The sequence below is a fragment of the Salmo salar genome, chromosome ssa13 (assembly GCF_905237065.1).
Source record: "Salmo salar chromosome ssa13, Ssal_v3.1, whole genome shotgun sequence".
Lineage (NCBI taxonomy): Eukaryota > Metazoa > Chordata > Actinopteri > Salmoniformes > Salmonidae > Salmo > Salmo salar.
In genome coordinates, this window is record NC_059454.1 from 29,434,289 (window position 1) to 29,457,388 (window position 23,100).

The 23,100-nt window shown below is 44.4% G+C and overlaps 1 protein-coding gene across 5 annotated transcripts in view; it reads left to right on the forward strand.

Annotated features, from left to right (window-relative positions):
* Positions 1-614: 614 nt before the first annotated feature.
* Positions 615-23,100, forward strand: part of LOC106566841 (plasma membrane calcium-transporting ATPase 3) — a 35,136-nt gene continuing 12,650 nt past the window's right edge. For 2 of the 5 annotated variants that reach the window (XM_014135301.2, XM_014135298.2), the window contains exons 1-18: positions 615-1,102; positions 3,217-3,870; positions 5,485-5,682; positions 6,009-6,266; positions 6,561-6,686; positions 14,026-14,157; positions 16,226-16,276; positions 16,614-16,652; positions 16,976-17,137; positions 17,324-17,538; positions 17,826-18,068; positions 18,412-18,653; positions 19,088-19,322; positions 19,889-20,068; positions 20,220-20,307; positions 20,411-20,517; positions 20,829-21,020; positions 22,296-22,509. In XM_014135301.2, coding sequence (XP_013990776.1) covers positions 3,654-3,870; positions 5,485-5,682; positions 6,009-6,266; positions 6,561-6,686; positions 14,026-14,157; positions 16,226-16,276; positions 16,614-16,652; positions 16,976-17,137; positions 17,324-17,538; positions 17,826-18,068; positions 18,412-18,653; positions 19,088-19,322; positions 19,889-20,068; positions 20,220-20,307; positions 20,411-20,517; positions 20,829-21,020; positions 22,296-22,509 — 2,899 coding nt within the window. In that variant the 5' untranslated portion in view covers positions 615-1,102; positions 3,217-3,653. The remainder of the gene's footprint in view (positions 1,103-3,216; positions 3,871-5,484; positions 5,683-6,008; positions 6,267-6,560; positions 6,687-14,025; positions 14,158-16,225; positions 16,277-16,613; positions 16,653-16,975; positions 17,138-17,323; positions 17,539-17,825; positions 18,069-18,411; positions 18,654-19,087; positions 19,323-19,888; positions 20,069-20,219; positions 20,308-20,410; positions 20,518-20,828; positions 21,021-22,295; positions 22,510-23,100) is intronic. The other 3 variants (XM_014135299.2, XM_014135300.2, XM_014135304.2) reach the window with 3 other exon arrangements.

Consider the following 23,100-nt stretch of genomic DNA (forward strand, 5'->3'; position numbering starts at 1 on the left):
CTCCTGTGTTGGCACTGGGCTATGTTTTATTAATGGGGAAGTTGCTGGCTACATGGCTACCTCTATAATTAATGTAGTTTAGCATTAGAAGGCAATGTGTTCTGGGGAGAAGGACAGGAAAAATCTGATTAAGATGAATGGACAGTGCATATCATTGAGACCAGAGAAACAACCTGTCATTTTGTCTATGTGTAGTAAACTACGTAACACTATATGCTCTGATTGTCTATTACATGTTCTGTAGACAAAATGCTTAGCTAATTATTATGATGATAATAAAAACATTTGATTGTGATGAGGCAACATAAACATGTGACAGAGCCGTTTTCAATGTAGGGCTATCAAGTAGCTTATATAGGCCTACCTACCTCCATGAATTGATGAAAGTCATTCTGATTATTATTTATTCTATGATGATTTGATTATTATTTTTTATTATATTGACATTTTGTTTTACCAATGGTTGTCTAAAGCTCAGACAGTCTATATAGGGATATTAGTACCAATATTCTGGACTAACGCGGTTGTAAAGTCTGGGTGAGCAAGGGGAGGGGTTGCAGGGAGGGATAGCTAGGAGCGTCAGCTCGGCAGTCGCAGCATCCATCCACCCCTCCCACTCTTACCCGTCGCATAGAACAGCCCATTTTAATGTTGCCATCATCATAGGACGAGTGCGGTAAGCGAGGAATCGTTTCAGCATGTAGACCAAAATTCTTGCTTACCAATTGGAGCTTATGCTGTATTATCAATTAGACGAACAAATTACAGCAACGAGAATAATTGGGACCAACGACCAGAATAACAGTAATAATATCAAATAGCTACCTGCGGTCCTCAACCGTTAACTTATGCAAACACGCTAATATCTGCCTTCCATCATATCATTTTATTCCGCATTAGAGGAATTCCACATAGACGTCTGCACAATTCGGTGCTATACATTGTTATCTCCTGACCAGAAACAACAGATGGAACACCACGTCGGTATAGTCTACATCCTTCAAACGTTTTTGTCTGTCGGATATGAAGTAAATTTAAAAGTAAAGAACATTGGATTTCCTCTTTTTCTAAACTCTCCTTTGACGTCCTTGGACATGGCCGGGTGAGTATTTTTATCTCAGTTCAATGGTGTTCTATCATTATGGTGGACTAAGGATAATATGGCATCAAAATGCCTCATGATATTGGAGTGACCTGTGAAAATGGCGAATATTTGCACCATTTATTAGACCTAGGCCTATTATTATAGCCTATACCTTTCTCGGTAGAACACTGGTATTGATAGCAGTCATCCAAAATATTATGGTACAGGTAAGCTATAAGAATGAGATAAAATGTATTAATGAATCCAATATAGTGAATTGGCTACGTTATCTTTATCAATACGAGATGCTATAAAACATTTATTTGTCAGTTATTACAGGCAATTATAATTGATTACCGGGTAGACTAGGTAGGCTACATTAATGTTGTGGGCAACAGGAATAGATTATTATTCATGGTAGGGCAGCACTGCCATCTAGAATATATAAAATCCCGATTTGGCGTATTCTGGGAATAGGGTATAGGCCTACCGGTCACTTCTATGACTTATATGAGTATGCCGTTATTTTATGTCTGAATGAGTCAAATCCGTGCACAGAGATAAATTATTCCGCAAATGAGCCAGTCAACACGGTTATAACCTTGTAGTAGGCCAGCTCACAGATTAAATGTAGCACATTCACTCGGGCAAAATTGTATAATTGACCCACCATAAAGAAACACACTATGTTCCAATCGTTTTTTTCCATGAGGTGCAATTCCTCTAAAATCTGTTGCCTCGAAAATATGTTCTCATTCATATTAGGCCCATCATATCCCCATTCACCTCTGGAAAAACAATTATAAAAATTATTAATATAAGGAAAGGTGTTATTTCCCTACTTTAGTGTTCATTTCTATCGTAAGGGATGGATAACGCTGACATGAGAGAGAATTTGTGCAGACCAAGGTTAACACTGATATCTGAAGGTTACAAGTAAAGGGCATGGTGGATTTTGACAATGTACTAAAACATGCTCCGTCTTGCAAGGGAAATTGATGATTTTTTAAGTTATGATATATAAACACATATGTTTCCATTCACTTTTTGATACTGTGGAAATATGAAAACATCTTAATAAAGCCTAATGCTTCGTGCCACGATGGAGGCAATTTTCGCCTCGCATCACTCGGAGGAGAGTATCCTCTGTATCCCAGATCGCTGAGCATCATGGCTGTGCGCGTCGCCTTGGTAAAAGCCCATTCTAGACATGGATTGGCTATTTCCATACAAGCGTCATGACGCTCGTTCAGGAGACTGTACTGTGATAACAAATATATTCTGGAAATGTGTTTAACCTTAAAAATGTTGTTGGGATTTTGATGATTCCTGGGCCCATATCGCAAGTATGGGTGGAATAGCATCAAGGGAATGCAATTCACTGTTTGAAGATGAGGAAGAGAGGGGTTATTATGCGAAGGTCATTATACAATACTCAGAATAGTGTAGGTCTGATTCATTACTTAAAGGCTTGTAAAATTCACGATGAGACAAAATAATCAGATAATTCCATGCACACCTTCAGATTATTTACAAATGCCTATAAAACATTGAATAGGGCCTAAAACGTATAAAATCATAAGGAAATGTACACATTTCTTTGTAATGATTACAATTTGATGCCACGATTCAAAGATGTAACTTAGAGTCATAGATAAATAACATTATGAAGATATTGTATATTTGCATGGGTTTTCATCCCAATGCCTTTCTCCTCCTACTTCTAGTATGAACATTCATTACGGTTAAGTATGTTCCCCTGATCAGAGAGCCAACCCGCTACTAAGCAGTTAGAGAGGCCATAACATCCTAAATCAATAAACTAAAAATCAATAGACTTTTTATAAATAAATTATGTCTGTTTTTTTGTTTCGTTTGATTTGTGTCCCAGTGAGGGAGGGGGTGGGATTGCAGCAACTCCTATTGGCTCATTAATAATTCTCTTTGGTGCAAATTATAGATCACATTTTTATGACAGAGTGAAATCCTGTCATGATGCTGAAATCCTTACAATCTGAGAGTTATTTTCAGACTTGGGTTTATAGTAGCAAATGTTGACAACTCAACATCTAGATAGGGTTTAATGATGTAAGAATATTCCCTACAAAACCCATCTTCTCCATCTTCTACAGCCTTTAGGTGAATCCTACACTCCACCTGCGAAAGCATCTTTCTCTTCACCTCCAAACGCTTGAGCTCTTCTTTCTGTTTCTCTCCTTACAAATATCTGTTTCTATGGATTGGTATCCCCCTTATCATTTTGTTTGATTCTCTTTTCTCTTCTGGGGTTGTGAGACAGACCAGATTAAGGTCTTTGGTGGAATAAACCTCCGTCAAATCACGCGACAAAAACATTTCCAAATGTTCTTCCACACATGCCCTGATATGGAGAATCATAGAAGGGGCAAAGGAGGGAGTGGCATGGGGGAACATTAATCTAAAAATCACATAGTCAAGCATTTCCTACCCTCCTGGCCTATCCTGGCCTACCCTGGCCCTTTTCAAAGAAGTCCATCAGAGAATCATTGTTTTTTGAAGAATCAATATACTTCTATTACCACACATAATCATGGGGGACTTAGCCAATAGTTCGGTGGAGTTCAAACCCAAGAAGCGAGGTAGTGGAGGGGGAACAGAGGTCAACCATGCAGGGGACTTTGGGGCCACCCTGGAGGACCTGCGGGACCTTATGGAGCTGAGAGGTGCAGAGGCCATTCAGAAGATCCAGGAGAACTACACGGACACAGAGGGCCTCTGTCAGAGACTGAAGACCTCCCCAGCCGATGGTGAGAGTCTCACTCAGACACACCACTCTCAATGACATACTTCACTGGAAACATACAATGCACTTTATTAGTCTACCTTACTAATAAAATTCAAACTAATAGGTCAAATCAACTGGATTTTTTATGAACAACCAGTTGATGATATTTTATGCTATAGCGCCACTACCATCGTGTTTGCATAGATGGTTTCTACCAGATGTCCTCATTTGTACTGTCCTCATCCGCCTGGTTTTCTATCTGTATTTGTGCATTCCCAACTCAGTCTGCCCGAACAGGCTTTCATGTTATGTTGCTAAGCTACAAAAGCATCAGCAATCTGGTGGGTGTGAGGCAGAGAGACAGACACCTCCTCTCATTCATCATGGCCTCCTGCAGCAAACATAAAATAGGCCTGAGGAGAGATGCTCAAACCACTATTTGAGCGGTTAATGTTTTCAGCATATTGCTATATTTTCACCATTATAGTTTAAAATGAGGTAATTTGTCACTTTTTAGATGATGTTAAATTATACAAGCGCCTATGATTCAACAAACTTCTAATATCTGCACACTTTTATGATGATTACAAACTATTTTTATAATTCAGTAGAGATAAATGTAGGCTGTTTCAGTTAGAGAGATGAAGGGGAATTTGTTCATGAACCTTTCATTACCATGGCAACTGTGAGAATATTGTCTGAATGAGTAAAATGTGACTTTTCACAGAGAGTCAGATGAATTATTAATTTGCATATCTCATCGCCCTGAAATGTTCCTACTCACATGTCTTTTTATCACCAGACTGTTTCACACATCATTTCTGAACTCGGTTATAGTGCGACTACATTTTGACTACCCCCCAAATGGGATTGGGTGAAAGAGAGAGAGAGAGAGAGAGAGATGGCTGGGTTGACAGTAGCAGCAGGTGATGTTTGGCAGGGGAGCACATGAGGTGGGTGTGCCAGAGCACACACCCCACAGAGAAGCAGACACACACTGACTTAGCCATCTGTGCCATTCCCACCCCATCTATCTCATTCTACTAAAAGAGCACCCAGCACCCAGTGTCAACACTCAAACATTTATATGTCTGTTATATGATTCATGTGAGTGAGTCTATTGCAATGTATTTTTACAGAAGTAATTGAAAGATGGTTATGCTGTGTTTTGTCTGCTCTAATGTAGACATTTTGAAAGTATTTTATTTTAATTCTCTGTCATAATGCCTACACAAGGCTGTAAGAAACATGGCCTAAACTGTAACTATCTCAAGTTCTATGACCATGTCCTATATAATGTAGTGACTGTTTATGACAACAGTATTTCACATGGCCAGTTTCTAATATGAACCTATTATGAAGTGTTACAGACAAATTCTCTGAAGCATGATGAGCTGAAACGGATTCAGATTCATGGCAGAGACCTGCAATTTGACAAATGTTTGGTCTATGTAGGCATCCTGATAGAACATCCAAATAACGTTTCCCTCTACAGTAATCTTCAACAGTTTCTTAGCTACCCACTTACCTACTGAATTCACACAAGAATCTGATAGTGTTTTAAATTAAATCCAGTGAGGTGGATGAAGGGATGCCATGCATCATGTTCAGTAGCAGCATTCCCTGTCCTCTCTAGGCCTATCGGACAACCCGTCAGACCTAGAGAAGCGTGGCCAGGTGTTTGGCCAGAACTTTATCCCTCCTAAGAAGGCCAAGTCGTTCCTGGAGCTGGTCTGGGAGGCCCTACAGGATGTAACTCTCATCATCCTAGAGATAGCTGCCATCATCTCCCTCGCACTGTCCTTCTACCAACCGCCTGGAGAGGAGAGCGAAGGTAGGTGTGACTGACTGTCCAGGTATAAGACTTTGGCCTTCCGCATGCCTTAATAAAGCATTAATGAGCTAAAGCCTAGGCATTAGCTATGGGAGTTAACACAGGTTTTCAGTTCTCTCAGTTAAGGTAACTCATCAGGTGAGCAGAGTTCCCGCTTCCCTCACTTCTCTGCCCTCTCTCTCTCTCTCTCTCTCTCTCTCTCTCTCTCTCTCTCTCTCTCTCTCTCTCTCTCTCTCTCTCTTTGCCCTCTCTCTCTTTGCCCTCTCTCTCACCTCCTTTCTTTCTCTCTCTGCTCTATCTTTCTTCCTATTTCTCTCTCTCTGCAGCGTGTGGGAATGTGGCATCCGGTGCAGAGGACGAGGGCGAGGCGGAGGCTGGCTGGATTGAGGGCGCGGCCATCTTGCTGTCTGTCGTCTGCGTAGTGCTGGTGACGGCCTTTAACGACTGGAGCAAGGAGAAGCAGTTCCGGGGGCTGCAGAGCCGCATTGAGCAGGAGCAGCGATTTGCCGTGGTGCGGAATGGCACCGTCATCCAGATCCCTGTGGCTGAAATGGTGGTCGGGGATGTGGCCCAAATCAAATACGGTCAGTCCAGGATCAGGAGAGGTCCCCTGATGTAGTATACCTGGTTGGACAATCTATGTAGCTACCTGTGTATAATGCATTTGTAGTTCCTTTTTCTGTATCTTACCGAAAGTCTATTAAGAATCAAACATTCATAACAGCTCAACCATAAATGCATAAATAATACATTAAACATATCTGGTTTTGTGTAGATTTCTATTAAGCAGTCATAACGATGTTTGGATCCTTATAATTCCTTATAGATCCTTATAAGTCTCTGGTCCCTTGTCTCCTGCTGCTTCCGCTCCCACACAGGTGATCTCCTGCCTGCTGATGGGATACTGATACAGGGCAACGACCTGAAGATCGATGAGAGCTCGCTGACCGGAGAGTCTGACCATGTAAAAAAGTCTGTTGACAAGGACCCCATGTTGCTGTCTGGTGAGTTGTTTGCATATATTCAGTAGTCATGTTACAGTCGGCTGAAAGAGGCCATGCCAGGGTGTTTGCCTCTGTGCCTCTGTGCAGTGTGTGTGTGTGTGTGTGTGTGTGTGTGTGTGTGCGCCCCCCAATGCAAAATCCCACTCATCTGACTGTAAGAAAGCTTATTGCCTACTGCCCAAAGAGAGGGCAAAGAGGGGTAGGCTATCAGCTGATCACAGAGATAGTAGATTATGTAAACCAGCTAGTTAGCTAGCTAGCTAGTTAGCTATGCTGTTGAAAAAATCGAACTAGTCTTTGACCCGTGATTGGAGTTTGTTGTGAAGCTGACACCTGCCTCTTAAGCCTACTAACAAATTGAAACCTTCCCTGTTCCTGACCGTGATATGACACATGCAACTCAAAACAGAGCCACTACTTACACTACCGTTGGGCGCGGGTAGCTTCTGCCTGCAGGATGAGTGCTGTCAGTGGGCAGAGGAGCGGGGGAGGGCGACTTTGTGTCTCTGTGTGCTGGCTGCAGTGCCGAGAGGGGAAATCTCATTGCCTCTCCCAGTGAGAGAGCGACTCCTCCCTGTTCCCTGGAGCCTGACAGGGCTAATCGGATTGTAGCCCCTGGTCAGCATCCTGAGCACCGGGTCATGAATCCATTAGACCCACAGGGGACCCTCACTCATCCTCTACCCAATAATGATACTCGGAACTGGACTCTGCTACTCACTCCATAGGTCCACTAGGCTAGGTCTATGCAGAGATCTAAAATAATCACGCTGTTGTGATGGTGATGTAGCCGCCTAATCCACATTGATGATGGAGCAGGCTAATCCACATTGGTGATGGAGCAGAATATCAAATATTGAAAGTATTCAGCTGCAGGTTCAAAAATCTCTGAAACTGGAAACACTTATCTCCCTCACTAGCTTTAAGCACCAGCTGTCAGAGCAGCTCACAGATCACTGCACCTGTACATTGCCCATCTATAATTTAGCCCAAACAACTACCTCTTCCCCTACTGTATTTATTTATTTATTTTGCTCCTTTGCACCCCATTATTTCTATTTCTACTTTGCACTTTCTTCCACTACAAATCTACCATTCCAGTGTTTTACTTGCTATATTGTATTTACTTTGCCACCATGGCCTTTTTTGCCTTTAACTCCCTTATCTCACCTCATTTGCTCACATTGTAAATAGACGTATTTTTCTACTGTATTATTGATTGTATGTTGTTTTACTCCATGTGTAACTCTGTGTTGTTGTATGTGTCGAACTGCTTTGCTTTATCTTGGCCAGGTCGCAATCGTAAATGAGAACTTGTTCTCAACTAGCCTACCTGGTTAAATAAAGATGAAATAAATAAATATGTATGATGTGATTTCATCAATCAATATACACAATTCCCTTTTCTTATCATTGATTGTTTTTTTCCCCAGTATCTGTTACACTTACCTCTTGAGGTGCTCATACATCACTTGATGTTTAGGCCACCACACATTGGATGAATGCAAACTCTGTAAATGCTGTGGAATTTTTTATTTATTTATTTTATTTATTTCACCTTTATTTAACCAGGAACGCCAGTTGAGAACAAGTTCTCATTTACAATTGCAACCTGGCCAAGATAAAGCAAAGCAGTGCGACAAAAACAACAACACAGAGTTACACATGGGATAAACAAACGTACAGTCAATAACACAATAGAAAAATCTGTATACAGTGTGTGCAAATGAAGTAAGGAGGTAAGGCAATAAATAGGCCAATAGTGGCGAAGTAATTACAGTTTAGCAATTTAGACTGGAGTGATTTCTGCAATTCGTTCCAGTCATTGGCAGCAGAGAACTGGAAGAAAAGGCGAACAAATTAGGTCTTGGCTTTGGGGATGACCAGTGAAATATACCTACTGGAGCGTGTGCTACGGGTGGGTGTTGCTATGGTGACCAGTGAGCTGAGATAAGGCGGAGCTATACCTAGCAAAGACTTATAGATGACCTGGAACCAGTGGGTTTGGCGATGGATATGTAGCGAGGACCAGCCAACGAGAGCATACAGGTCACAGTGGTGGGTAGTATATGGGGCTTTGGTGACAAAACGAATGGCACTGTGATAGACGGCATCCAATTTGCTGAGTAGAGTGTTGGAGGATAATTTGTAAATGACATTGCCAAAGTCAAGGATTGGTAGGATAGTCAGTTTTATGAGGGTAAGTTTGGCAGCATGAGTGAAGGAGGCTTTGTTTGCGAAATAGGAAGCCGATTCTAGATTTAACTTTGGATTGGACATGCTTAATGTGAGTCTGGAAGGACAGTCTAGCCAGACACCTAGGTATTTATAGTTGTCCACATATTCTAAGTCAGAACCATCCAGAGTAGTGATGCAAGTTGGGCAGGCGGGTGCAGACAGCGATTGGTTGAAGAGCATGCATTTAGTTTTACTAGCATTTAAGAGCAGTTGGAGGCCACGGAAGGAGTGTTGTATGGCATTGAAGCTCGTTTGGAGGTTTGTTAACACATTGTCCAAAAAAGGGCCAGGTGTATACAGAATGGTGTCATCTGCGTCGAGGTGGATCAAAGAATCATCTGCAGCAAGAGCAACATCATTGATATATACAGAGAAAAAAGTTGGCCCGAGAATTGAACCCTGTGGCACCCCCATAGAGACTGCCAGAGGTCTGGACAACATGCCCTCCGATTTGACACACTGATCTCTATCTGAGAAGTAGTTAGTGAACCAGGCGAGGCAGTCATTAGAGAAACCAAGGCTATTGAGTCTGCTGATAAGAATGTATCAGTTCCAGTTGAAATACATTCACTTTACTTGTTATGACCATTTACATGCTGTGGTTTAGTGCACAAGTTCATAACAGTCCCAAGCCATTACATATGTAAGCAATCATCAACATCAAACATATTTAGCAGTATGCTGAGCTATTCCACTCCCTGGTATTAGGCAGTGTGAACAGTGTTATTGAACAACCCCTGGTCTCTTGTGATAAAGTATTTTAATTAATGGGAACATAATGGAGCTCTGCTGTACAAAAGTAATTAGATCACCGGTCAGTAGGAGAAACAGAGGAAAGTGACCTTACTCAGTGATTAAAAACACAAACTACAGTAGCTCCAGAGTCGAGCTTGTCACTCCAGGAATGAGAATAGGCTTTTAGCTCTCAGCGAAGATGACGTCACTATGTAATGTGAACTTAGCAGTCCACTATGTTTACATCATAGAAATAAACACAGATTTTTCCACAATAACCTTCTTTGAACAGCATATTGATTGCAAACAATATTAATGGAAATTCTCCCTTCTGTTTGAGGTGCGACATGATTAATACTGTGCATTCGGAAGTATTCAGACCCCTTCACTTTTTACACATTTTGTTACGTTACAGCCTTATTCTATAATGTATGAAATTATTTTCCCCCTCATCAATCTAAGCACAATACCCCATAATGACAAAGCAAATTTATTCAAAATAAAAACAGAAATACCTTATTTAAATAAATATTCAGACCATTTGCTATGAGTCTCAAAATTGAGCTCAGTTGCATCCTGTTTCGATTGATTATCCTTGAGATGTTTCTACATCTTCATTGGAGTCCACCGGTGTTAAATTCAATTGATTGGACATGAGGTCCCACAGTTGATAGTGCATGTCAGAGCAAAAACCAAGCCATGAGGTCGAAGGAATTGTCTGTAGAGCTCCGAGACAGGATTGTTGTCACGACTGTTTAAAGGATCGGACCAAGGCGCAGCGTGTTTGTAGTTCCACATCTTTATTAAACCGTGAAACTAAATGCAATACACCAAATACTTGAAATAACAAAAACAACAAACCATGACATAGAGAGAAAACACACTACTCAAAATTAACAACCCACAAAACCAAATAGCAAAACCCCCTACATAAATATGATCTCCAATTAGAGACAACGAGAACCGGCTGCCTCTAATTGGAGATCATCCCAACAACCCCAACATAGAAATAGAAACCTAGAAAAACACCATAGAAACAGAAAACACGAAAACCACCCAAAAACACCCCCTGTCACGCCCTGACCACTCTACTATAGAAAATGACATCTTACAAGGGTCAGGACGTGACAGGACCCCCCCCAAAGGTGCAGACTCTGACTGCAACCAAAAAAACAAAACAAAAAACACAAAACACAAAGGGAGGGTAGGGAGGGTGACAAATGTCTATGGCGGCTCTAGTGCTAAACCCAGAACCTTACTCTCCCTCCGATCCTCCAGCAACGGAGGTGGCTCCGGTTCAGGGCGTAATCCCCGTTCCGCCCGCAGATCCCTCCGCTTCTGTAACACCAGCCCGTGGATCGTTATCGGAGGAATCGGACTGTAGATCATTACCGGAAGCTCTGTGCTGCAGACCGCCGCTGGAGGTTCTGGGCTACAGGCCGCCGCTGGAGGTTCTGGGCTGCAGACCGCCGCTGAAGGCTCCGGACTGGGAAGCGTAACTGGAGGCTCTGGACTGAGGAGCGTCGCTGGAGGCTCCGGACTGAGGAGCATCGCTGGAGGCTCCGGACTGAGGAGCGTTGCTGGAGGCTCCGGACTGAGGACCATCGCTGGAGGCTCCGGACTGACGAGCGTCACTGGAGGCTCCGGACTGAGGAGCGTCGCTGGAGGCTCCGGACTGGGGAGCGTTGCTGGAGGCTCCGGACTGGGGAGCGTTGCTGGAGGCTCCGGACTGGGAAGCTTCGCTGGAGGCTCCAGACTGGGGAGCGTCGCTGGAGGCTCCGGGCTGAGGTCCGTCTCAGTAGCTTCCGGACTGTAGGCCGTCTCAGTAGGTTCCGGACTGTAGGTCGTCTCAGTAGGTTCCGGACTGTAAGCCGTCTCAGTAGGTTCCGGACTGTAGGCCGTCTCAGTAGGTTCTGGACTGTAGGCCGTCTCAGTAGGTTCCAGACTGAAAAACATTGCCGGAAGCTCTGGACTGGGAACTGTCGCCGGAAGCTCTGGACGGGGAACTGTCGCCGGAAGCTCTGGACGGGGAACTGTCGCCGGAAGCTCTGGACGGGGACCTGTCGCCGGAAGCTCTGGACGGGGAACTGTCGCCGGAAGCTCTGGACGGGGAACTGTCGCCGGAAGCTCTGGACTGGGATTGTGCACTGGAATCCTGATGGGTGGTACTGGCATGGGTGGCGCCAGACTGATAACCCCCACCTCAGGACGAGTGCATGGAGCAGGAACAGGACACTCCGGACTGGGCATGCGCACTGGAGGTCTGATGCGTGGAACTGGCCTAGGTGGCTCCAGACTGGTAACACGCACCTCAGGGCAAGTGCGGGAAGGAGACACAGGATGTACTGGGCTATGAAGGCGAGCTGGAGACCAGGCATGCTGAGCAGGCCTACTCCTTCCTGGCTGAATGACCATCTTCGCCCTACACCGGTGAGGAGCTTGCACCGGGCGCACCGGGCGCACCGGGCTGTGAGTGCGTATGGGCGATATAGAGCGCATCACACCATAACCCATTGCTCGTTCATCCACTCGCTCCACAGCACGCCCGCTCCGCAGTGCTCTTAACGCCAGTACCTCTCTCAGGAATCTTGCGTCGAGCTCCGCGCTTGACTCCCTGACTGGCTCCGGTTCACTCCACAGCTCTCATCGGTAAGCACGGGAAGTTGGCTCAGGTCTCCCCTCTGACATTGCCAAACTCCCCGTATGCCCCCCCAATTTATTTTTTGGGGGCTGCCTCTCCACCTTGCCTCTTGGTGGATATAGCGCCTCGTAGTATCGTCGCTCCATCTTTGCTGCTTCAATCTCCTCCCTCGGGCGACGATACTCCCCAGCCTGCCTCCAGGGTCCTTTCCCATCCAAAATCTCCTCCCAAGTCCATCCCTCCAGCTGATCCCCACCACGCTGCTTGGTCCTTTTTTGGTGGGTAGTTCTGTAACATGGGTCGTATAAAGGGGACCAAGGCGCAGCGTGTTTGTAGTTCCACATATTTATTAAACCGTGAAACTAAATGCAATACACCAAATACTTGAAATAACAAAAACAACAAACCGTGACACAGAGAGAAAACACACTACTCAAAATTAACAACCCACAAAACCAAATGGCAAAACCCCCTACATAAATATGATCTCCAATTAGAGACATAGAGAACCGTCTGCCTCTAATTGGAGATCATCCCAACAACCCCAACATAGAAATAGAAACCTAGGAAAACACCATAGAAACAGAAAACACGAAAACCACCCAAAAACACCCCCTGTCACGCCCTGACCACTCTACTATAGAAAATGACATCTTACAAGGGTCAGGACGTGAGAATTGTATAAAGGCACAGATCTGGGGAAGGGTACAAACAATTTCTGCAGCATTGAAGGTCCCCAAGAACACAGTGGCCTCGATCATTCTTAAATGGAAGAAGTTTGGAACCATCAAGACTCTTCTTAGAGCTGGCCGCCCGGCCAAACTAAGCAACGGAAGACGGAAGCCACTCTTCAGTAAAAGGCACATGACAGCCCACTTGGAGTTTGCCAAAAGGCACCTAAATACTCTCAGACCATGAGAAACAAGATTCTCTGTTCTGATGTAACCAAGATTGAACTCTTTGGCCTGAATGCCAAGCGTCACATCTGGAGGAAACCAGGCACCATCCCTACGGTGAAGCATGGTGGTAGAAGCATCAAGCTGTGTGTAGGGGGGGGTTCAGTGGCAGGGACCGCAAGAGTAGTCAGGATCAAGGGAAAGATGAACGGAGCAAAGTACAGAGAGATCCTTGATGAAAACCTGCTTCAGAGCACTCAGGACCTCAGACTGGGGTGAAGGTTCACCATCCAACAGGACAATGGCCCAAAGCACATAACCAAGACAGCGCAGGAGTGACTTCGGACAAGTCTCTAAATGTCCTTGAGTGGCCCAGCCAGACCCTGGACTTGAACCCGATCAAACATCTCTGGAGAGACCTGAAAATAGCTGTGCAGCGATGCTCCCCATCCAACCTGACAGAGCTTGAGAGGATCTGCCGAGAAGAATGGGAGAAACTCCCCAAATACAGGTGTGCCAAGCTTTTAGCGTCATACCCAAGATGACTCGAGGCTGTAATCGCTGGCAAAGGTCCTTCAACAAAGTACTGAGTAAAGGTTCTGAATACTTATATAAATGTGATATCTCCGGGGGGGGGTTGGCAAAAATTGGCACAAATTTCTAAAAACCTGTTTTTGCTTTCTCATTATGGGGTGTGTAGATTGCTGAGGGAAAAACAAACAAATAATTTAATCAATTTTATAATAAGGCTGTAACGTAAAAAAAATGTGGAAAAAGTGAAGGGTTATTCCCATGTCTATTTAGGAATTTCATCTTTGTATCCCTTTAGGAACTCATGTGATGGAAGGCTCAGGAAAGATGCTAGTTACTGCTGTGGGGATCAACTCTCAAACTGGAATCATCTTCACTCTACTGGGGGCTGGAGAGGGGGAGGGGGAGGATGAGAAGAAAGACAAGAAAGGTAAGATAATAAGACAGGCTGAAGGTGTAATGTCATTAAGATGTTCGGTATCATTTTTGTGAGTATGAAGCAAATATAGTACATTTGAAACGCAATACATATACCAGGGATGCTTAAAATGGATATGAAGAGTTTCATTCCAAAACGCTATATATCCATTTTCAGAAATGTTAGTAAATTAGCTGAGTAGAGAGAATGATTTATTTCAGCTTTTATTTCTTTCATCACATTCCCAGTGGGTCAGAAGTTTACATACACTCAATTCGTATTTGGTAGCATTGCCTTTAAATTGTTTAACTTGGGTCAAACATTTCGGGTAGCGTTCCACAAGCTCCCCACAATAAGTTGGGTAAATTTTGGCCCATTCCTCCTGACAGAGCTGGTGTAACTGAATCAGGTTTGTAGGCCTCCTTGCTAGCACACGCTTTTTCAGTTCTGCCCACACATTTTCTATAGAATTGATGTCAGGGCTTTGTGATGGCCACTCCAATACCTTGACTTTGTTGTCCTTAAGCCATTTTGCCACAACTTTGGAAGAATGCTTGGGGTCATTGTCCATTTGGAAGACCCATTTGCGACCAGGCTTTAACTTCCTGACTGATGTCTTGAGATGTTGCTTCAATATATCCGCATCATTTTCCTTCCTGCAGCAAAGCACCCCCACAACATGATGCTGCCACCCCCGTGCTTCACGGTTGGGATGGTGTTCTTCAGCCTCCCCCTTTTTCCCTTTTTCCTCCAAACATAACGATGGTTATTATGGCCAAACAGTTATATTTTTGTTTCATCAGACCAGAGGACATTTCTCCAAAAAGTACAATCTTTGTCCCCATGTGCAGTTGCAAACCGTAGTCTGGCTTTTTTATGGCGGTTTTGGATCAGTGGCTTCTTCCTTGCTGAGCGGCCTTTCAGGTAATGTCGATATAGGATTCGTTTTACTGTGGATATAGATACTTTTGTACCTGTTTCCTCCAGCATCTTCATAAGATCCTTTGCTGTTGTTCTGGGATTGATTTGCACTTTTTGCACAAAAGTACGTTCATCTCTAGGAGACAGAACGCGTCTCCTTCCTGGGCGGTATGACGACTGCGTGGTCCCATGGTGTTTATACTTGCGTACTATTGTTTGTACAGATGAACGTGGTACCTTCAGGCGTTTGGAAATTGCTCCCAAGGATGAACCAGACTTGTGGAGGTCCACAATTGTTTGTAGAAAGTAGATGTCCTAACCGACTTGCCAAGACTATAGTTTGTTAACAAGAAATTTGTGGAGTGGTTGAAAAACAAGTTTTAATGACTCCAACCTAAGTGTATGTAAACTTCCAACTTCAACTGTATATCGTTTTGCAACAAAACGTATTTTAATATGAGACCAGTGATATTTTACATATCCATAAGCATTCACTTCTGATGAAAAAACACAAATGTGAAAAATTTGTGCATATAACGTTTTGGAAATGAAATTTTCATATATACTTGGATGTATTTACATATGATTGACTCACAATGTCTGTTTCTTATACTATATATACACAGACAGATGTATATAAGTATCATGCATTGGCAGTTTCAATAGGTGTGTTGAAGAGATGAGCTGTGTCATTCAAGGCCTGATGTTACTTCTGCTTATGAGAAAGAGAGAGCAGAGCATCTCTGAACTGTACAGTGTGCATTTACAGTACATGGGCAGAGACTTTTCTCCCTGTCTCCCTCTCCTTGATATGAAGAGTGGTAGCTAGCTGCTTAATAATTATATCTAAAAGCATAGGAGTCTCCAAAGCAATCAATACTTGAATGGAAAGAGGGAGAGCAAGATGGAGATGGGGTTACACAGAGGGGGAAGCCTCTGGTTAGGACGAAGCTTCACAATAAAGACCACAGAAAGACATGATGCAATGGTTTACTTATTTGCTGCTCCTGAGGTCTCATACATTCATTTTTTTTCATTCCTTGTTTGTTGTTTCTGTTGCTCATCCTTTTTACTGTTTTGATTGTTTTTGTTTCTTAATTTGATAAAATCTCTTATTGTCCCTGTCCCTATCTCAAATCCCAAACCACTATCTCATCAGAGGGCAATAATACCCCTGCAGTCGAAGCAAAACAGATCAGCATCACGAATGGTAGGTGTTTCCCCTACTAGACTAGTTAGATTGCTGAAGGGGTTTGCTAGAGATATTCCATGGGACTCCCATGGGAAATTGTGGACCCCTAATGTAATTGAAAAAAAATAACAAACTGTAAAATATTTTGAAAAGTAAGTTTAACATGTTGATATAAGTCATGGCGATTTCTTCACACGTTTCTGTCACTTTCATTTTGTCTATTCATTTTCCCATTCGATTTTTACTCCTTTAGGGGGGTTAAAATGGGAGCAATGTTTGCCTCCCATGCAGCAATATGTCTGTCACATTCAGCTGTATCAGTCTAGATATTTCTCTCTCTCTCGCCTAATCACAGGCAAGCAAGATGGGACACTGGAAAACAATCAGAACAAAGGTAAGAAACAGGGGGATTCCAAGGCAGAGGAATCATCCATCATTTCAAGTAGGCTACTTTATGTCAATCCTTTGCGGAACTATGCAAACAACAGATGGCATGAGGTAATAATTTATACAAAATATTTTAAAACATTTTACTTCTCAAATAAGATGGAAGCAGTAACTTGATTTATGTTACATGTTACAGTTGCATACTGTAGCTGTAGAACCCACCTGGGGGAAGCATGGCAGCCATTTTACACCGAAACGCCCACTACACCTCTTGGCTTTTCTCTAACCATCCTAACCACTCCCTAACTTTGTGACAACCCCCAACCTTAGCCAAGAAACAGGATGAGGCTGTTGCCATGGAGATGCAGCCCCTGAAGAGCGCTGAAGGTGGGGAGGTGGAAGCGGAGAAGAAAAAGGGCAACGTGCCTAAAAAAGAGAAGTCTGTGCTCCAGGGCAAACTCACTAAACTGGCCGTGCAGATCGGGAAGGCAGGTGAGGGCTGACTCTAAACGTTCAGCGTTCATAATACTTTTTTTTGCTGGCCTGCTTATTCACTCTGACTTGACCTATGTATGCACAAGGTTGGCTAGCAGTGCATACTCTGCTACCGACAAACTCTTCACATTGTTCTTTGATCTAAGTAGCCATGTCTGTGTGTCTGTCTGTCCTCTTCCTCAGGTCTGGTCATGTCAGCCATCACAGTGATCATCCTGGTGATGTACTTTGTGATTGAGACCTTTGTTGTGCAGGGCCGGGAGTGGCTCACTGAGTGTACCCCCGTCTATGTGCAGTACTTTGTCAAGTTCTTCATCATCGGCGTCACAGTGCTGGTGGTGGCTGTGCCTGAGGGGCTGCCACTGGCTGTTACTATATCACTGGCCTACTCTGTCAAGGTAAGGGTAATAAACTGTGTGTGTGTGTGTGTGTGTGTGTGTGTGTGTGTGTGTGTGTGTGTGTGTGTGTGTGTGCGTGTGCGTGTGCGTGTGCGTGCGCTGCTGTAGACATTATGTGACAATCATGTTAAATCGTGTTTTTGCTCGAATATCCCCCATATGGCAAAATCAAGGCACGATTACACTATACTATATATTGTACATGCAGCTGAATTGTATTGTAGTTTCTCAGGTGGAGGCCTAACAGTAAGATCCCTCTCCGTCTGTTTCCTCCTCCTTCCCTGTAGAAAATGATGAAGGACAATAACTTGGTGCGCCACCTGGATGCCTGTGAGACCATGGGCAATGCCACGGCCATCTGCTCCGACAAGACAGGCACCCTCACTACCAACCGAATGACCGTGGTGCAGGCCTACGCGGGCGACCAGCACTTCCACAAGGTCCCACACCCTGACCAGATGAATCCTAAAGTGCTGGACACGCTCGTCAACGCCATAGCTGTCAACAGCGCCTACACCTCCAAGATTATGGTGAGAGGGTGGATTATGAAAGATAGATAGATACCTGCACATTGTTGAATGCTCCCACATTTTTATTGTGGATAATGTCTGTAATGCGGAATGGTAAAGGGACACAACTTTATCTTTTCTGGTTATTTTCTGGTTAACTGGCAAAGACATTTACATCTTTATTGGCCATTTGGATGGAAATGTATTTTGTTCATGTTAACACAATATATATAAACCATTCATAGAATTCAGAATTTACATTCAAATTTACATACAAATGCGCATTTTGCTCAGTCTCCTATTCTGTCTTTTTCCTTCACACCTATTGAGCAGAAACATGGTATCTTCATCTTTTATCCCTTAGCCCCCGGATAAGGAGGGAGGCCTACCCAAGCAGGTGGGCAACAAGACAGAGTGTGCCCTGCTTGGCTTCATCCTGGACCTGAAAAGGGACTATGCCCCTGTGAGGGAACAGATCCCTGAGGAGAAGCTCTACAAGGTCTACACCTTCAACTCTGTGCGCAAGTCCATGAGCACGGTGGTGCAGTTGCCTGATGGATCCTTCCGCCTCTACAGCAAGGGGGCCTCTGAGATCCTGCTCAAGAAGTGAGTCTGACTCTCAGGCTGGAGACGGCCTGCCTTGTCAGCCTGCCTTGTCATGAAAAGTAGTTTCCCTGTGAATCACACATACAAATAAAGGGCTCTATTCAATCAGTGTTGCTGAAGCTTGATAGAATTGTAAAGGTAAATTCCGATTGAGCCAACATATACAGCATTTACTGTGAATGAAGTCTCCTCTAACGCGGGAACATTGCCTTTAAATGTTAAATCACGCTTTAATGCGGAACCTCCGCAATACGGATTGAATAAAGCCCAAAGTTGGATTTGATAGAGGCTACAGCTTTGATAGAGAAAGGGGTGGTAGGGGCCTCAAGATAAAGTGGGCCTTGATTGAGAATTGATGATCAAAACAAAATGACAAACATTAATATTGTGCCCTAACATACAGAGCATCTGTGTCCTGACTCTCTGTCTGTCAGATGCTCCTCTATCATGGCTGGTGGTGGCGACCCACGGGGTTTCCGCCCACGGGACAGGGACGAGATGGTGAAGAAGGTGATCGAGCCCATGGCCTGCGACGGCCTGCGCACCATCTGCGTGGCCTACAAGGACCTGCCGGCCAGCCCTGAGCCCGACTGGGAGGACGAGGCTGGCATCGTCAGTGACCTCATCTGTATCACAGTGGTGGGCATCGAGGACCCTGTCCGCCCAGAGGTAACCAAGACCTTACGCAGAGGGATTCTCTATTGGGGTGCATTTGTTTTCACAGATGTAGGTAGATTTGGAGTGGAGTTTTTCCACAGGGATGACAATTGCCTGTTTCTTGCTCTTCATTTCAAGTGGATAATTCTGTTGAAAAATGTCTAAATAAGAACTTGTAAAAACCTAGGATTAGAGTGGGGAAAAGCAGGCCCTTATGGAAGGGCAGGCACAGTAGGATGACACAACAGGTTTTGTTATGCTGTAGGTATATAGTTATAGGTATTCTAATCTCTCATGGACAGACGCACATAACATAAATGGCACCGTAGCATCTGTCAACAGACTGTGGGATGCGACAACTAACGAGGAACTTTGTTCCAGTGCCTTGATTTTTTGTCACTGATCATTTTGACAAATCACAATGTTGCAAGATTTTAATTCTGGGTTTCCAAATGATAGGTTTTGTTATAGTTGTAGGTTTAGTAAATATTCAATAATTGCTCTGTAGTATCATGTACATCAGCTAGTAAGAGGGTGTGCCAAGGCTTTAGCAAAACTTTGGTGTCTTTTCTAACCAGGTCCCAGATGCTATCAAGAAATGCCAGCGGGCCGGTATCACCGTGCGTATGGTGACAGGTGACAACATCAACACAGCGCGCGCCATCGCTGCCAAGTGTGGCATCATCCAGCCTGGGGATGACTTCCTGTGTATAGACGGGAAGGAATTCAACCGACGAATCAGAAATGAGAAAGGAGAGGTAGAATTCATCATTCATGTATTGTTTGATACTCTTTTACTGACAAAAAATGCAAGTGCCCTGACTCAATTCATTAGCTTCTATAACTCAGTGTTACAAGACTCAACAGTTTCTGTGGATACCCCTATAATACAGGCTTTATTTCTTACAGGTTGAGCAGGAGCGCATTGACAAGGTTTGGCCCAAACTAAGAGTTCTGGCTAGGTCCTCACCTACAGACAAACATACACTGGTCAAAGGTGGGTCAGAGATACTCCACTCAAAGCTACAGTACTATTTTTGTAAACAGATGGTAAACCATGCAGCTGTATAATTTCCAATGATAACTTTCTCTTCCTGCAGGCATCATAGACAGCACCGTACTGGAGCAGCGGCAGGTAGTGGCAGTGACAGGGGACGGAACAAATGACGGACCTGCCCTAAAGAAGGCCGATGTTGGCTTTGCCATGGTGAGTCATCTAAATGATGATTATGATGATGATGATGATGATGATGATGATGATGACACACATCTTTAGTAATTTTAGTACATTTGGGGAGATATTAAATCCCATACTTAACGCTAAATTTCACAAATTATAGTTACATAGGCATGGTATGTACTTTAGTATTGTTACATTAGTACTTACAGTACATTACTACTATGTAACTATCATGCACAGGGATTACTGACATGTATTGTTTTTTTTAATGTGAGACCTGTAAATACTTTTCAAAGCAGTGTACATTTAAAGTGGCTCTTTTTTGTGGCTCTGTGTAGGGCATCGCTGGTACTGACGTAGCCAAGGAAGCCTCTGACATCATCCTGACTGATGACAACTTCTCTAGCATTGTGAAGGCGGTCATGTGGGGCCGCAACGTCTATGACAGCATCTCCAAGTTCCTCCAGTTCCAGCTCACTGTCAACGTGGTGGCTGTCATTGTGGCCTTCACCGGCGCCTGTATCACACAGGTACTCACTCCATCTCCCACTCTCGCACTCCACACCACACCACAATTCACTGTTGTGTAATTTCCAAATGGACCACTTACTGTAAGTAACTCACTAGGATATGGTCAAAGATGTACACTACTTTTCAAAAGTTTGGGGTCACTTATACATTTCCTTGTTTTTGAAAGAAAAGCAAATTTTTTGTTCATTAAAATAACATAAAATTGATCAGAAATACAGTGTAGACATTGTTAATGTTGTAAATGACTATTGTAGCTGGAAATGGCTGATCTTTTATGGAATATCTACATAGGCGTACAGAGGCCCATTATCAGCAACCATCACTCCTGTGTTCCAATGGCACGCTGTGTTAGCTAATCCAAGTTTATCATTTTAAAAGGCTAATTGATCATTAGAAAACCCTTTTGCAATTATGTTAGCACAGCTGAAAACTGTTGTTCTGATTAAATAAGCAATACAACTGGCCTTCTTTAGACTAGTTGAGTATCTGGGAGCATCAGCATTTGTGGGTTCGATTACAGGCTCAAAATGGACAGAAACAAAGACCTTTCTTCTGAAACTCGTCAGTCTATTCTTGTTCTGAGAAATGAAGGCTATTCCATGCGAGAAATACAACGCTGTGTACTACTTCTTTCAAAGAACAGCGCAAACTGGCTCTAACTAGAATAGAAAGAGGAGTGGGAGGCCCCGGTGCACAACTGAGCAAGAGGACAAGTACATTAGAGTGTCTAATTTGAGAAACAGATGCCTCACAAGTCCTCAACTGGCAGCTTCAATAAATAGCACCCGCAAAACACCAGTCTCAACGTCAACAGTGAAGAGGCGACTCCAGGATGCTGGCCTTCTAGGCAGAGTTGCAAAGAAAAAGACATATCTCATAAATAAATCAAAATAAAAGATTAAGATGGGCAAAAGAACACAGACGGACATTCCAAACATGCTTTAAAGCAAAATGATCTCTCCCTACCTCTCTTTGTCTCTCTTTACCTGAACAGAGGAACTCTGCCTAGAAGGCCAGCATCCTCTTCACTGTTGACGTTGAGACTGGTGTTTTGGGGTGACCACAAACTTTTGAACGGTAGTGTAGGTAACGGTCTACAAACATTCCAAACAAGCTTTAAAGCAAAATGATCTCTCCCTACTTCTCTTTCTCTCTCTTTGCCTCTCTGCCTCTCTCCTTGTTATCTCTCTCTCTCTGCCTCGTTCTCTCCCTCTTCCTCCCTCTCTCCTTACCTCTCCTTCTCCATACCCCCTCCCTCTCTCTCCCCCCTCCAGGACTCTCCCCTGAAGGCTGTCCAGATGTTATGGGTGAACCTGATCATGGACACCTTTGCCTCCCTGGCCCTAGCCACCGAGCCGCCCACTGAGTCCCTGCTCCTGAGGAAGCCTTACGGCCGCAACAACCCCCTCATCTCCAGGACCATGATGAAGAACATCCTGGGTCATGCCATCTACCAGCTCACCATCATCTTCACCCTGCTGTTCGCAGGTACGCACAAGGGAGGAGGAGGTGGGAGGCTGGAGACTAGGGGGGAGGGTAGGGGCCTGCAGGTGGGGGTGGGGGGACGGAGACTGGAGATGGGAGCAGGGACAGAGACTGGAGATGGGAGGAGGGACGGAGACTGGAGATGGGAGGAGGGACGGAGACTGGAGATGGGAGGAGGGACGGAGACTGGAGATGGGAGGAGGGACGGAGACTGGAAATGGGAGGAGGGACGGAGACTGGAAATGGGAGGAGGGACGGAGACTGGAGATGGGAGGAGGGACGGAGGCTGGAGATGGGAGGAGGGACGGAGGCTCGAGATGGGAGGAGGGACGGAGGCTGGAGATGGGAGGAGGGATGGAGGCTGGAGATGGGAGGAGAGACGGAGACTGGAGATGGGAGGAGGGACTGAGACTGTAGATGGGAGGCGGGACAGAGGCTGGAGGTGGGGGATGAGGAAGGGTAGGTAGGTAGGTAGGTAGGTAGGTAGGTAGGTAGGTAGGTAGGTAGGTAGGTAGGTAGGTAGGTAGGTAGGTAGGTAGGTAGGTAGGTAGGTAGGTAGGTAGGTAGGTAGGTAGGTAGGTAGGTAGGTAGGTA